This window comes from Dendrobates tinctorius, unplaced genomic scaffold, assembly GCF_039654945.1.
Source record: "Dendrobates tinctorius isolate UK_male_01 unplaced genomic scaffold, ASM3965494v1 ptg000009l, whole genome shotgun sequence".
Taxonomy (NCBI): Eukaryota; Metazoa; Chordata; class Amphibia; order Anura; family Dendrobatidae; genus Dendrobates; species Dendrobates tinctorius.
This window is the reverse complement of record NW_027361677.1, coordinates 5948098-5965080: the sequence shown is the minus strand read 5'-3', so window position 1 is coordinate 5965080 and position 16983 is coordinate 5948098. Positions and strand designations below refer to the sequence as shown.

General features: G+C 42.9%; 1 protein-coding gene and 1 long non-coding RNA gene across 2 annotated transcripts in view; one reads left to right on the top strand and one right to left on the bottom strand.

The window, feature by feature from the left end:
• LOC141096077 (uncharacterized) overlaps positions 1 to 16983 on the top strand; it is a 138495-nt gene that overhangs the window by 55062 nt on the left and 66450 nt on the right. The gene's annotated exons all lie outside the window — the stretch shown is intronic.
• Positions 1 to 16983, bottom strand: part of NLRC5 (NLR family CARD domain containing 5) — a 109478-nt gene that overhangs the window by 64363 nt on the left and 28132 nt on the right. The window contains exons 10-18 of the mRNA XM_073582465.1: positions 16438 to 16497; positions 15216 to 15296; positions 7830 to 7913; positions 6998 to 7087; positions 6378 to 6443; positions 3118 to 3201; positions 2941 to 3024; positions 151 to 240; positions 21 to 68 (exon numbers count right to left, since the gene is read on the bottom strand). Coding sequence (XP_073438566.1) covers positions 21 to 68; positions 151 to 240; positions 2941 to 3024; positions 3118 to 3201; positions 6378 to 6443; positions 6998 to 7087; positions 7830 to 7913; positions 15216 to 15296; positions 16438 to 16497 — 687 coding nt within the window. The remainder of the gene's footprint in view (positions 1 to 20; positions 69 to 150; positions 241 to 2940; positions 3025 to 3117; positions 3202 to 6377; positions 6444 to 6997; positions 7088 to 7829; positions 7914 to 15215; positions 15297 to 16437; positions 16498 to 16983) is intronic.

Here is a 16983-nt window from a genome sequence, read left to right as displayed (position 1 = left end):
TATAAGCTTTCTATATTTACCTGTTGGATTCCTGAAATGTTAGCAGCACTTTCTGTTGTCTTCCTAATCTACAGAGCAGAAAAACATTTGTTAAGTTCTTTAAACTGGATATTAACCAGAAAATAAGGCGATAATAGATCATGAACTTACCTAATGGTGACTTCGGTCAGGTTCTTCACCAGAGACAAAGACTCAGCTAAGCACATAATGCCACCCAGAGATATTCGATTTCTACTCAAACTGTTCCAAAAGAAATTATATATGTGTAAACAATCCAAAAAGGAAAAAAAGACACAAACAAACAGAAAACACTGGGGCTGACTTACTGAAGCTGTCTAACTTCTACACATTGCAAATAGTGATGAGCGAGTATACTCGTTACTCGAGATTTCCGAGTATTTGGTTGTGCTCGGAGATTTAGTTTCTATCGCCGTAGCTGCATGATTTGCAGCTGCTAGACAGCCTGAATACATGTGGGGATTTCCTAACAAACAGGCAACCCCACATGTATTCAGGCTGTCTAGCAGCTGCAAATCATGCAGCTACAGTGACACACTAAATCTCCGAGCACATCCAAATACTCGGAGATCACCCGAGCATGCTCGGGAAATCTTGAGTAACGAGTATACTTGCTCATCACTAATTGCAAACTTAGGCTAGACAGTCTTGCAATACCCTAAAATGATCATAGTGCCCTTTGCTGGTTGATAAAATCTGACACATCTTTAGACTGTCTAGTCATAAGCCCACATCCACATTGTACATTGCTGCTGGACAAATGATCATGTAGCTATTAGCCCTGAATCCTGCATACATGGAATGCTAGTTTTCTCTCTATGAGAGAACCGCTGTCAGACTACACTAGCAGCCGCTTATCTTCCATTATTGACCATTGAAAATCCAATGTGTCAGATCCTTCTTTCCACTGGAAACCTAATGTGCCGGACCCTTCTTTCCCCTGGAAATCCAATGTGTCAGATCCTTCTTTCCCCTGGAAACCTAGTGCGCCGGATCCTTCTTTCCCCTGGAAACCCAATGTGTCAGATCCTTCTTTCCCCTGGAAACCTAGTGCGCCGGATCCTTCTTTCCCCTGGAAACCCAATGTGCCAGATCTTCTTTCCCCTGGAAACCTAATGCGCCGGATCCTTCTTTTCCCTGAAAACCCAATGCGCCGGATCCTTCTTTTCCCTAGAAAGCTAATGAGCCGGATCCTTCTTTCCCCTGGAAACCTAATGCGCCGGATCCTTCTTTTCTCTGGAAACCCAATGCGCCGGATCCTTCTTTTCCCTAGAAACCTAATGAGCCGGATCCTTCTTTTCCCAGGAAACCCAATGTGCCGGAGCATTCTTTCCCCTGGAGACCCAACATGCTTGATCATTCTTTCCCTCAGAAATACAATGTGTCAGTTCCTTCTTTCCCCTGGAAACCCAACATGCTCGAGCATTCTTTCCCCTGGAAACCCAATATGCTGAATCCATCTTTCCCCTGGAAACCCAACATGCCAGATCCTTCTTTCACCAGGAAACCCAATGGGCCAGATCCTTCTTTCCCCTGGAAACCCAATGTGTCAAATCCTTCTCTCCCCCAGAAACCAAATATGCTAAGTCCTTCTTTTATCGAGAAACTGTGTGCCAGATCCTTCTTTCTCCTGGAAACCCAATGTGGCGGATCCTTCATTTCTCAGAAACCCAACATGACAGATCTTTCTTTCCCCAGGAAACCCGAAGTGCCAAATCCTTCTTTCCCCCAGAAACCAAATATGCTAAGTCCTTCTTTTATCGAGAAACCATGTGCCAGTTCCTTCTTTCCCTTGGAAACCCAATGTGCAGGATCCTTCATTTCTCAGGAAACCCAACGAGCCAGATTTTTCTTTCACCAGGAAACCCAATGTGCCAGATCCTTCTTTCCCTTGGAAACTGAGCATGCCGGATCCTTCTTTCCCCCCAACATCTCCTGTTGAGTAGAATCAGGAGGTCCCCATATACATTAGACTGCTGGTTTAGGCCAAGTTCCTTTCCTCCCCCTAATTTCCAATGGTCCACGCAATTTTTTGGACACAAATTAAGCCAAAGTTAGGCCATATATTTTACGAAATTGGCCACAATATATTTTACAACATTAATAACCTTCTCAGATTTCAGTGAGCTTCACAAAAAAACGGAGACCTTTTAGGTTCTAGGCAACACAACCCAACAAATCCCATATTTGCCAGTGGTTCTAGGCAAATATGGGATCTGTTGCCTGAATATTCATTTAACCAAGACAGTGTCCTAGCTTGGACCTCTACTGATAAAGCAAAATACTGACATAGGAAGTGATATATGGGGGCTGCTCACATCGCACTGCCTGGCACTGTGCATCAAAGCTGCAGCAGATCGAGCTCCAGCGCAGTGCCAGCCAAGACAAATGCCAAGATCCACAGGGCCAAAGGGAGAATTTATTCAGTTAAAATGTTTTATACACTTCTTTAGCTGGCAGGAGGTCCACTGTGACTTTTTTTTCCATGGGCTCCCATAAGGAGAGCAATAGCTCATTAGGTGCCAAGGTGTAGTCAGTCCTCTGCCCTTCACGACATGGACATAGACATAAGAGGCCCCTAAGCTATAACACTATAGAGACCCTTGGCAATCCAATAACTCATCATAATAAACCATTCCACCTGCTTTGGAGGTAGTAATGGCCCCGTTACATCTTGGGCCCCAGGTTGCACCAATGGTATGTCTGCCCATGCTGCACTTGCCTTGTATCCAAATGCCGTGTCCAATGTAAAGGGCATTGTTTCGCCGCTCTCCAGCTTAAAGTCAGCCAGTAATTAAGTGTGTGGTTTTCAATTAATTGGCACACATTGACAGATACTAATTAGCATGGAACACTGGTGATATTCTGACTGGCATAATGGGAGGCGTGAAATCCAAAAACTAAAGCTTCACAGTAACTTACTTGACTGAAAGAATACATTTTAGTTCAGAAAAAATCTTGGTTATTTCAGAAATTCCATCATTTTCCAATCTGTTGTCAGATAAACTGCAAGAAACCAAAAGGTATTTTTATAGAAGCATTATCATTATCGATTTACTACGCAATGTTCATTATAAAGATCTTCAGAAAACAACTTACTCTAAATGTGCTAAAGATTTGCATTCTTGAAGAACTGTGCACAATTTCTCCAACACTTTCTGGACATTTTTGAAGCCGGTTATCCTAAAAATGATGTGAAAAAGTAAATATAATGATAGATAGAAATATAGATAGATAAAAATATAGATAGATAATAGATACTAGATAGAGATATAGATGATGGATAGATGATAGATAGATATTATAGATAGATAAATAGATAATAGATGCCATGGACCTAGTAGGTACCCTAGTTAAATCTGCACGGGGCCATCGTTACATCCTAGTGCTCATGAACTATGGGATCCAGGACCCTGAATCTGTGTCACTAAGGAATTCTTTGGTTAAGAGAATCGCCTGGGAGCTTGCTAGGATGGGCCTGCCAAATATTTTGACGGATCAGGCAACCTCCTTTATGAGCAAACTGATGAGGGAGCTGGGTAGAGTCCTCCAGATTGCCCGGTTGCGAACTTCAGTTTACCATCCGCAGACCGATGGCCTAGAGGAGCACTTCAATAAGACCTTGAAGACCATGCTCCAGAAGGTCATTGAGAAGGGCAGTCGAGACTGGAACTATCTGCTTCCATTTCTGCTCTTTTCCATCAGAGAAGTCCCACAGGCCTCCACTGGCTTCTTGCCATTCAAGCTTTTGTACGGTTGACATCAGCGAGGGCTCCTGGACATTGTCATGGAAACCTGGGAAGCCAAGGTCACGCCACCGGAGTGTCATTAAGCATGTCGCCCATTTGCAGGAGAGGATGGCGCACATGATCCCTATTGTGAAGGAGCATCTTCTCCAGACACAGGAAGCACAGGCGAGGGTGTATAACTGATCAGTGAGGCTGAGGCAGTTTCAGACCAGGGACCGAGTGCTACTGCTTATCGTCACGGTCGAGAGCAAGTTCCTAGCCAAGTGGCAAGGCCCATACAAGGTGTTGGAAAAACTTGGTGGCACGAATTACACCAGCCCGGACGCAGGAAGCCGCACCAGGTGTACCATGTGAACTTGCTTAAACCATGGAACAGGCTGCCACGAGAAGTGGTGAGTTCTCCTTCAATGGAAGTCTTCAAACAGAGGCTGGACAGACATCTGACTGGGATGATTTAGCGAATCCTGCTTTGAGCAGGGGGTTGGACCAGATGGCCCAGGAGGTCCCTTCCAACTCTACGATTCTATGATTCTATGATTCTATGACAAGATCGGGAATCGCTGGAAGCTTCTTGCCTGGGGGCCTGTCCCGAAGCCAAAGTGAAGGCTTTCACAATCATGGAGACTCTAACGCTGACCCAGAAGCAACAGTGTCGAGAACTGCAGCAGCGGAACCATGACCAGTTCTCAGTTTTGCCAGGTAGTACACAGGTCGTGGAACACGATGTGTTAACAGAGCCGCATGTAAGGTTGAACCTCAAGCCCTATAGAATCCCCAAAGCAGGCTGGAAGATAACATCAAAGGAGGTGAAGAGAATGTTAGATCTCGGTGTGACAGAGGAGTCAAAAAGTGGATGGTCGAGTCCCATCATCCTTGTGCCGAAGCTTGACGGCGAGTGGAGATTTTGTAACGACTACCACAGATTGAACGAGGTGTCCATTGTTGATGCGTACTCAATGCCCTGCATGAACGAACTCATTGTGTGACTTGGGCCTGCGAAGTACATCACAACCCTCCACCTGATGAAGGGCTACTGGCAGATTCCCATGTCCCAGAGTGCCAAGGAGATGATGACCTTCTCGACACCTGATGGATGTTTCCAGTACACCAGAATGCCCTTCAGTATACAGGTGGCTCCAGCTACCTTCCAGCTGGCGATGGATCGGAACTTGGCTCTGCATAAGAAATATGCCGCAGCGTACCTAGATGACATTGTCGCTTTCAGCCCTGACTGGAGTAGTTATCTCCCAAAGGTACAGGTGATTCTGGATGCGTTAAGGATAGCTGGGTTCACCTTAAATCCAAAAAAGTATGCCATTGGGAAAGAAGAGGCCATGTACTTAGGCTACATAGTCAGGAGAGGTGAAATCAAGCCACAGTTAAACAAGATCGAGGCAATTCAGAAGTGGCTGCAACCCCTCTCCAAGAAGCAAGTGAGGGCGTTTCTTGGAATTGTGGGGTATTACCGGCGGTTTATCCCAAGTTTCGCCTTAATTACCACACCATTGACGGATCTCTGCAAGGGCATCATGTTGACAATGGTGAAATGGACTTCTGACACAAAGGGGGCATTTCAGGAGCTGAAGCTGGTCCTGGTCGCACCAGACTTTAGCAAAGAATTGGTGCTCCAGACAGATGCCTCAGAAGTTGAGTTGGGAGCTGTGCTGTCTCAGGAAATAAATGCAGAAGAGCATCCCATCCTGTGAAAAAAACTATGCAATTGTTGAGGAGTGCTTAGCCATAAAGTGAGCCATGGATACACTGAAATATTACCTGCTAGGCCGTAGGATTAAGCTAGTATCAGTCCATGCCCCTCTGAGATGGTTGAGAGAGAAGGGTAAGAATGCCCGGATGATTAGGTGGTTCTTAGCCATTCAAGATTACAGTTTCCACGTAGAGCATAGGCCAGGGAAGTTACATGGTTACACAGATGCTTTCTCCCAAATCCCCTGTTTGTTGTCTGAAGGTGCCAAAACCCTGGGCTTTGGTTAGAGGGAGGGAATATGTGACATGGTATATGAGGGGAGATGTCACTGCACATAATGGCATCAGTGATGTGAAACCAGGATATTTTCCTCCAGAACACTACGTGTTGGGAGAGTTAAATTAAAGTTTCATACATGGGCTGGTTTTAGGTGGACATCTGTAGAGTGGGTGGTAAGGTGTCCACCATATCTCCACCTGCAGAGCCACAGGGTCTGGGTTGTAAAAAGCGGGACTTGGGAGACAGTCTGGTGTGTGTCTTGGGAGAGGATAAACTCCAACGTGGCTCCAAGAGGAGCTGAGGACTTTATGTGTTACCTGCGGGTGAATCCTGCAGGGAAAGGACTCTTTTGGACTTTATTTTTTTGTTTTTCCATTAGGCCAGAAAGGCCACATTTTCTTTTTTCAAACCTGCTACAGTTTTTGCTGTGCTTTAATAAACCAGCAGAGTTGTTCCGGAGTTAACCTTTCCAAGCAGCCGATTGAGTCAACCCCTCCATTACCTAGAGCTTTATTTTTTTTCTGTGCTAGACAAATAAATGGTGTCAGCTGACTACTACTGCATGCTAATTGTCTGCATTGTTGCATCCAAGTATCCTGTTCACATTTGCAATATAGAAGTTTTACCTGATCTCTCTTTGAAAGTCATCGGTACCAGTGAAGAAAAGGATCTCCGTCGTCTGATGCAAACCACTTCAAGAATGTGCAAAAAATACAACAAATCAAAGGGAATCTGTCAGCGCGTTGTTGTTATAGAATCTCGGAGAAGCATAATATAGGGGTAGAGACGCTGATTCCATGGATGTCAGTTACTGGGCTGCTTGGTGTAGTTTTGATAAAATCACTATTATCTCTGCTGCAGATGCTGAGCCCTTATAACCCCGCCCACACCACTGATTGGCAGCTTCCTGTGTACACTGTCAGCAAGCAGCCAATCAGTTATGGAGGCGGTGTTACACAGATTAGACTGACTGCTGTGCATGTCACACCTAGTCCTACAGCGATAATCGCCTGCTGATATAAGACTGATTATATATTTAAACTACAACACATAACCTAGTAAGTGACACATCCCTGGAATCAGGCTCTCTTACCCTATATTATGCTGCTCTCAGATTATATAGCAAAAACCTCCTGACAGATTCCCTTTAAGGAATCATGTTATAAGAATTATACTGTAGAATTATAAATCACTACTCACCCCTCAAAAACTAGGGCACTAATTTTATTGCCTAGAAAATCCTTACCTGGCTGCGACATGCTTTACATTAGGGCAGGTCACCATGGAGCTAACAAGATGCGACAGCCCTTCTTCGGATATCACGGTCCTATTAAGCCTAGTAATATAATATGGATTCTGTGTATTGAGTCTTGTCACATGAACTAAATATACAAATATATCACGTTTAAAACATCTGAATACGTAACGCTAAAAGAAAAGGCGCTGTAGGGTAAAGATATGACATATCCATGTTATTCCACAGTGAGCAGAAACTAAGTGGAAACACTCCAAATCCTCCTCCAAATCTCAAAACCTCTCACAAAACTTGAGTTTCGGCTCCAAAAACTCAGCAAAAATACAGTAATATTTAGGACCCTCTTCTATTGGCCAGAGCAGAGAACCGCTGGAAAGAGCATTTATTTATGCGATAAAGGACCCGTCATCATTATGAAGGATATAGGATAAAAGGTAAAGGACCCGGCATCATTGTAAAGGATAAAGTATATACAATAAATGATAAAGGATAAAAGACGCAACATCATTATATAGGATAAAGGACTCAGCATCATTATAAAGGATGTAGGCAAAAGGATAAAGGAACCGGCATAATTATAAAGGATAAAGTATATACAATAAATTATAAAGGATAAAGGACTCGGCATCATTATAAAGGAAAAATGACCCGGTATCATTATTTTAAAGGAAACTGTGTAATTCCTCATTACTCTTGCAGTACCGCTGTAGGGAAATTGTAAGTATACACATTCAGGTTATTAATAATAATAATAATAGGAGATTTGTGTATCTGAATTATACATCATAAAGAAAAAATACTTTTTAAACTAAATGTAACTTACTCTAGTTTCCCCGAAATATGTATGTTTGGAAGGCTGTCAATCAACTTCTTGCAGCCAGAATTTCCAAAAGGATTACCGGATAAACTGAAATAAAGTGAAAAAAAGTGAGAACGTTTACACACATGGCGTTTGGAAGCTGCCCATTCTCTTTAATAGAGGATATAGGAAAAAAAAATTAAAAATGTCATGTGCACCTAACCTTCAAAGGTTTTGGAAGAGTTTTTTTTATTCCTGAATTTTTCTTTTCTTTTTCTTTTTTCTTTTTTTTTATTCCTGAATTATTCTTTTATTCCTGATTTTTTTTTTTTTTATTTTTTATTTTTTTTTTTTAAATTCTTTATTTTCAAATTTAAACCACACCATTGAACACAACACCATTTCACAAATACAGCTGGCGGAGTATTGATTAGGAGTTGGTCTAGGGTGAAAGGGAAGGAAAGAGGGGAGGGAAATGTGGGTAGGAAAAAGAAAAAAAAAAAAAGGGGGAAAAGGAAGGAAAGGATAAAGGGGGATACATAATAATGAACAGTATCAACGATAACAACAAAAAGTAGCCGTCGGCATGGTCACAAACATTCGATGGGTGTACTTAAGAAAATAGCATGGGTGGACTGTTCTGTAAGCAACAGTGGGAACAGGTACCCTAGTATAAAGGCCGTCAGGTCAAGTAAGACTTCAAGCGACATTAGATTTCTCACCAAGAGGATTATCCTCTAGATATTTAGTCCACGGGGCCCAGGTCGACACATAAGATCTATGATTAAAAATCTATCTCCCAGCTAGACAGCTCTTCCAGACGAGAAACCTGATTTATCTTAACGTTCCACTCCTCCAATGTGGGGGGGGCAACATCTTTCCAGTGTACAGCTATCAGCTGTTTTGCAGCACTTAGCATCAATGGGAGTAGACCATGCTTTTTTTGGTAAGAAATCTTTTGACGGGCATGAAAGAAGAACTTCCGTAGCCCTAAGATTAGTCTTTATTAGTTGTAATTTTTTGAGAACTAGTTCAACGCCATCCCAAAAATTTCTCCGTTTAGGACAGTCCCAGAATATATGTGAGTGATGTCCTCCAGAGTTGAAACATCTCCAACAAGCATCATTATCAGCAAGACCCATCTGAAAGAGCTTTGCGGGAGTCAAATGCCACCTGGTTAATATTTTATAAGAATTTTCCTGCAAAAGTACACACCTAGAAAATCCCCGAGCACTGGATAGCATTCTAGATATTTGTTCCTCTGTGAACGTAGTGTTGAGTTCCATTTCCCAGGAGTAAATAAATGAGGGTTTAAAATGTGCTCTCGGAGAGATAAGATGTGAGTAAATACGAGATAAAATTTTTAGCCGTGGAGGTGGAAGTTTGATCATAATATCTAACCAGGACCTATTGGATTTGGTCGGGAATTTCTTCCTAAATTGTAGAAGTGTACGTCGAATGTGCTGGCTCTGAAGAAAATTAGTTGGTTGAGTCATTGCACTTGGTGGCCAAACCCCTCTCTGTAATATTTTATTACCATAAAAGCTACTCAATGTTTCTCTAGGAAGGGTAGACCATAAATTATATGGATCCTGAAAATCGAGATCTATTAGATAGGGTATTGAGCCAATCGGCGTCAACGTCGAGGGAAAAGTGTTCCCCGGGAGTTCCCCCAGCACCAATCTTTTAATACGTAATGTAGTTGAAGTTATCTCGTCTAGCCTAAGAGTGACTGGTGGTTTAGCTTTAGTCCAGAGATAAGGTAAACCCCTCGGGCCCAATAGAGCCAGGTCAACACTAATTCCCTCCCCACCTTCAGCACAAGACACCACCTTTGAGGAAAGAAGGTTTAAGCATACTCACAGACGCGGATTCTTTACTGTTAGAGCAGTGAGACTATGGAACTCTCTGCCATATGATGTTGTAATGAGTGATTCCCTACTAAAATTTAAGAAGGGACTGGATGCCTTTCTTGAAAAGTATAATATTACAGGGTATATACACTAGTCTCCTTAATATTGCGTTGATCCAGGGAGCTAGTCTGATTGCCGTATGTGGAGTCGGGAAGGAATTTTTTTCCCCAATGTGAAGCTTACTGTTGCCACATGGGTTTTTTTTGCCTTCCTCTGGATCAACATGTTAGGGCAAGTTAGGATAGGATATGGGTTGAACTAGATGGACTTAAAGTCTCCCTTCAACCTTAATAACTATGTTACTATGTTACTATGTTAACCATCTGCTAAGATGAATTGCTTTATAATATAAGAGGGGATCTGGGACTCCCAAACCACCAGAGGAGACTGGATAAGAGAGAAGCCTATAAGGCAACCTAGCCGGTTTAGATTTCCAGATAAATTTTCCTATTAGTGATTTTAACGACCCGAAGAAGGTCAGGTGTATCTGAATCGGAACCATATTCATGGCATACAATATGATAGGCATGATATACGCCTTAAACACATTAATGCGACCCATCCAGGATAAAGTGGGTAGGTTATATTTATGCATCAGGTTTGTAACCTTTTTAATTAAAGGAATGAAATTACTTTGAAATAAGTTAGTGGGGTCTCTAGTTATGAATATTCCTAAATATTTAATAGTTATTAGCCCAAGAGAAGGGAGTCTGTGTACGAATGATGGAGAATTGAGAATGAGGGAGAGTAATATTTAACGCTTCAGATTTAGTTAAATTAATTTTAAAATTAGAGAGGAGGCCAAACTGTTGAAAAATTTGAAGGATGATCGGGAATGCCTGAGACGGGTTGGAAATGAGGAAAAGCAGATCGTCTGCGAAAGCTAGTGTTTTGAGTATCCCCCGACCCACCGACAACCCCTCTATGCGTTGTTCTTGTCTGATGCTTTGTATCAAAGTTTCTATAACTAAAATGAACAAGGATGGAGACAAAGGGCATCCCTGCCTAGTCCCATTGTGAATCTCAAAGCTGTTTGACAGAGTGCCATTAATCCTGACCTTCGCCGTCGGCTGAGAGTAGAGAGAGAGAACTGCTGTTATATATTGAGGAGGGAAGCCAAACTTAATCAATACCTGTCCCATAAACCTCCAGCACACTCTGTCAAAAGCCTTCTCGGCATCCGTTGACAGGAGTACTAAGGGAACCTGCTGGGTCTTGGCAAATATTATAGACTGTATGGCCCTAGTGGAGTTGTCCTTCCCTTCCCTACCCCTCACAAAGCCCGCTTGATCCACATGAATTAGGTTGGGTAAGAAATTACTTATTCTGCCCGCTAATATTTTAGCCCACATTTTGATGTCAGCATTAAGCAATGAGATTGGTCTGTAGCTGGTGCACAAATTGGGATCCTTACCCTCCTTCGGGAGAACTGTGATGTATGCCTCCAGGGATTGCTTAGGGGGGAGCTGGCCCTCCAAATAGGAATTAAACAAGGACACCAGATGGGGAAAGAATGATTTTATGAACTTTTTATAGTATACATTGGGAAGACCATCTGGACCTGGGGCCTTTGTGTTTGTAATGGTAGAGAGAGTGTCTAAAATTTATTTAGGGGTAACCGGAGCAGTCAGTAAAGATTGGCCTTCCGGGGTTATTTTAGGGAGATTAGTGGAATCAGGAACTCTTTGATTTTTTCTATAGCTGTTATTGGGTCTTGCATGCTATCTGGTATGTTTAAATTGTATAAATTGTCATAAAAGGATCTAAACTCCTCGGCAATATCTGCGGTCTCGAAAATTGAAGAGCCGTCCAGAGCTTTGAGTTGTCTAATAAACGTCTTGTCTTGCTGCTTTTTAAGTAGTGAAGACATAAGCTTACTACTTTTATTGCCGTGGAGAAAGAACCTCTGTTTACTTCTCATATAAGTTTTGGCCGATTGAATATTTAGAAGATTTTTTAGGGAATTCCTTAGATCCGTCAGTTCAGTTTGTATCTTATTTACTTGAGATCTCTTGTGCAATCTTTCCAAGGAATTAATTTGGTGCAAAATAGACACAACCTGTTTTGTTCTCTCTTTTTTGAGATGGGAACTCAAAGCTATAAATTCTCCCCTCATTACCGCTTTATGTGATTCCCACACCACAGGTAAGGGCGGGCCTGAGTGTAAATTTGTCTGGAAAAAGAATTCAAGAGTGCCAGTTAGTTTCGTAATGTGGGAATCAGAATCTAATAATGTCTCGTTAAGTGACCATGACCTGGCTGGCCGCGGAAGAGTTACTATGCCTATGTCGAGAAAAATAGGATCGTGGTCTGAGAGAGAGATGATGTCTATAGTCGCATTTTTAACTAATGGGAGATTACCGTAGCTGTTTGTGTCAATAGATAGTCAATTCTGTGATAGCTACCGCACGGGTGGGAATAAAAAGTGTAGTCTCTGCCCGAAAGAAAGAGCGTCCTCCAGGGATCTATCAATTGCAATTCTTGTAAAGAAAGGTGTCATTTTCTCAGTGCCCTTTGAGAAAGGGTCGACTTGCCCGTTGAGGTATCTAGGGATGGGTGACACATTAAAGTCCCCCCCCATCAACAACAAACCCTCAGTAAATAGTTTTAAGGTATTCACTGTTTTGCACAGCCATCCAATCTGATTCCTATTTGGGGCATATAGGTTACACAGAGTAACTTTAGTATTGGCTATAAGGCCCTTTATTATAATGTATCTACCTTCGGAATCTGATAGGCAATCATGTAAGACAAAAGGAACTTTCTTTTTAATAGCAATGCTTACTCCTCTAGACGCCGAAGCACCTGTACTATGATACCAGGTCGGGTAACGGGATCTAGACATGTCTGGGACTCTCCCCACTTTAAAATGTGTCTCCTGCAGGAAGATTATACTAGCCTTTTTTGAATATAAGAGGTTCAATACCTGGCTCCTCTTACACGGGGAACGTAAGCCCTTTACATTGTATGAAGCCACTACCATAGTGGCGAAATTAACTTTATCACCCATAGCATAATAGGTGGAGCAAAAAAATAAATGAATATGTGTTCCATGCCAACGAACTACAAAAAGTACAAAATACCCTAAAAATTATTAAGATAAAGTAACATATATATAACAATAACCAACTACCTGCCTGCGGCAGGGGTAGGGGGTCAAACATACCTCCCATAGCAGAGCAGGGAATTACATTACCAATACACCAGTGGTATATGTTAGCTTATAAGGCAGTTAAATGAAAACAGCAACACATAAGCAGGTGCCAATCAAGGCAAACTAAAGTGATCTAAAACATTGCAGAGTTAAACAAAAATTTCCAGGTCTATGTGTGAGAAAATATGGCTAGACGGAGCACAAGAGATCTCAGGGGGGCATCTCTTTCCTCTCCCCAGATTTCCCTCGTTTAGGGGGCGTGCGTCTCTTCACTGAGGCCCAGTCCCCCTGACCTCCTGCATAAGCATTGATAGGGAGAGGCGTGCGAAGATCCATGTCTAAAGGTAACCATGAAGGAATATCAATAGGGGCAATGTCGAATGTGTCCCATATTCTGGTTAAATCTTCGGGGCTCCTTACCGTTATTTGTTTGCCGTCTCCATGTACAGATATTCCAAACGGAAATAGCCATTTGTAAAGGATTTTACGCGAGCGTAACACTTCCAAGAGGGGCCTTAGGATTCTTCTTTTTGCAAGGGTCGACGGCGCAATGTCCTGATAAAGTTGGATAGCAGATCCTTCATAGGAGAGATTTTTAACGTCTCTTGAGGCAGACAAAATAATATTGGTGTCCAAGTAGCTCAACAAGCCGCAGATCACATCCATCGGGGGTTCAGAAGGCTTAGGCTTGGGTCTGAGCGATCTATGGACCCTCTCTATTACAATTTGGTCGCATTTTTCTTGCGAGATTAAGAGGGCAAAGATCTCTTTCGTGGATTTTTCTAATATTTCTGTAGAGACACTTTCAGGCAAACCTTTTATTCTTATATTTTTTCTGCGACTCCGATTTTCTTGATCTTCTAAAGCCAGAAGAGAGTTATTAAGCTGTGTTCTGTGGTAGTCCAGATGATCTCTCATGGCGTTGGAGTGGCTAATGAGAGAGGACTGAGATGATTCCAGGGACTCCACTCTATTACCAATATGTAACAAATCTGCTCTCATACCAGATATCTCCGTGACCAAAGGTTTTAAAGCTTGAGCCAGTAATTTTTTGAAGACTGATCTAGATAACTTCCTAGAGTCTGATTGGGTAATATCACTGCCCGAGGCATCGTCACTTGAGTCCGAATCCTCGACATGTTCCTCCACCTCAGCATTTGTATGCAGCTTTTTAGGTGTGGACCTAGCTGACACTGGTTTATTTTTCAGAAATTTCTCCATTTCACGCTGCCTGCCCTGATGTACACCAGTAGCCAGCAGTTTTGCACGCTCTTTATTAGATTTAACCATACTGCTCAATTAAAGCGAGCGTTTGAATCACCACTCGTGCATTCAGGAAAAGTCTACTAATGCATGTTCATAGATGAAGATAACCCCATGCTTCTTGAAAGATGATGAGCTGACATAAGTAGATATCCGTGGGGATAGGGCGGTATCAGCGCTCTAATGTGGTGCACTATATAAAAAGTCTCAAGACTAGGCCGGTTTCAGCACCTCTAAAAGGGGAGAGTAGTACCCCCAAACCCCAGGTCGCCCCAGTTCTCAGGTAGACGTCTCCCTCAGCGAGACAAGACCGTCATCAGACAAGCTCTGCGGACCCAGGCAGAGTTAATGCCCGTCACTGTGTGCAGCAGGAGCGTCCACCTCAGATTCCCCGGGCAATGTACCAGGAGCACCTAGCACCGCGGTCACCCTCCGCTTACCAGCCAGGCAGAGAGCCCTTCGGGTGTCTTCAGAATCTCTACCAGTGCGCGTTCGACCGGCTCACCTCCCTCTCCTCCGGTAAGCGAATCCGTTCCTTATTATTCAGCTGTCTCTCTTCCAGCAGAGGCCACGGGCCCCCCACCGCTTCCAAGGGCTCTCTGCAGACTGCTGTCCAGGCTCTGGCCGCAGGAACACCGGACACCGGACCGGACTCTGAAACCTTCCGGCGCAGCAGCCTGGGTAAACACCGCAGGAAGAAGCAGTAAAGATGGCGCCTGACCTCCGCTGGCGCCAAGGCCCACTCCCCGAGATTGTTCTGTGTCCCGGCGTCCGTGCAGAGAGCCGCGATTCTCCATCTCTTCACCGTCCTTCACCCCCTCCTCTAAGCCCAGCTCTCTTTGAGGGGTATTTTGTCACTTTCGCTGTGGTCAGAAGGGGTATATTTTGTGGCTGCCAGCGGGAGCTGCAACAAAGCATGTCTTCCCTGCAATCGATCCAGGCCACGCCCCCCTTATTCCTGATTTTTTTTTTTCAAAAACCATAATTAAAAAAAAAAAAACTAAGAAAGAAACAATTGAACAGAATTTTTATTTTGCAAATACGGCAAAAAAAATGGTGAAAATGGTGCTATTTCCATACTTTACGTCAGAAAATCGGGGGCCTGTGAGTATCTCAGCCAGCTGAGGGACATCTTCAGAGGTCAGGTTGCAGTTTTCAAGGCTGGAAAGTATAAATTATGAAAAAAAATAAGTATTTATATTTAGTGCTGGTATAATTTATACCCATGCAGCGGGGCTTTGATAACATTAGCTGTAAACCACCAATGTACACTTTAGGTAAAAGTCATCCAAACCCAACATATTTGGTGGGATCGGCCAACCATGTAATGTATATGGGGGACCTCCAATATGGATCGAATGGTCAGATTTCAATCGCCACTTTAAGTGTGTCACAAAGTGACTTGGAATACCTGGAAATTCTGTGCAATCTGTGGGCCAGAATATTATAGAACACGAGACGTCGGGTAGATTGATACTTAGAATCTTCCAAAAGATTCATCAGAACTTGGATTTTATTCTTTAAAATCCCTTCTCCATTCTGGATTTCAGGGTGCAGTGGGTGGTCTTTATCTGTGATTGACAGTTATGTATGCATAATGATATAAGGAAGGCTGCCAATCAATGATTAGGACCTCCCACTGGACTCCTATGCCTACAATGAGCGAAGAGTTTAATGAGTACTGTAGAATGCAAGGTATACCGAATCTTTTCTCAAAAACCTTTACATCAATCTTCTCGACTAGAGATGAGGGACTTTGCCTTTTTTAGGGTCGAGTCGAGTTTCATGAAACCCGACTTTCTCAAAAGTCGAATCGAACGAAATCGGCCGACTATAGGGAGAAGTCGGGAAAAGTCGGGAAACGCGAAACCCAATGCAAGTCAATGGGGAGAAAAGTCGGCAGTGAGTGGAGGACTGTAAACACACCTGGCATGAATTTTAACCCTAGACGGGGCGAAATCTCTCTCTCCCCCTCTCTCTCTCCCACTCTAGTTACGCTCCCGCTACGCTACGCTCCGCTTCTCTCATTGGCTGAAAAAAGTCACGTGCAAGCATTCGGCGAAACCCGACTTTGGCGCTTGGGTCGCCGACAGCATGGCCGACTTCACACTGTGGTTGGGTTTCGTTTCATGAAACCCGACTTTGGCGAAAGTCAGTGACTTTTGAATCTGACCGACCTGTTTCGCTCAACTCTATTCTCGACTTCTGTTCTATCTCTCTGCCCTTACGTTATACATCAAAAGCTACCTTTAAATTTCACATAATGGTTGTCTAATACGTTCACACGGTTCTGATAACTCACCTTAGTTTTTTTACTTTTATCCCAGTATTTTCTTCTCTGGCTTTTTTGATCTTTGGGGAACTGAAACGAGATATAATGTTATGTCTTAATAGCTTTAAGGGCAACTGTACTTTCAAGTAACTTTTCAGAATAAACTGTCCTGTATGTATATGAAGAATAATACTTTATGTGGCCATTCCGTAACTTGTATCCAGCATTTCCGCTAGTTTTCCTATTTGCAAGTTCAATATCTTAAAGGGAGTCTTAAAGGGATCCTGTTATTGGATTCAAGCTGCCCCGACCACAGGCAGCATGAATCAAAGTCTGACTGAGCGATTGCACCTCGGTATGTTTTACTCTGAGAGAAAACAGACTTTGAAAATACATCTATATGTCTCAGCTATATTTCTCTCTATGTACAGTTATGGCACCCTTTAAATTATTCCAGAAAATAAAGTATTTCTCCTAGAAAATTATTGGACTTACATATAACATTGTGGGTTATAGTTAAATTAGTGACGAAATGTACAATTGGCGAACGAAGGCTGAACTTGATGGACCTATTTT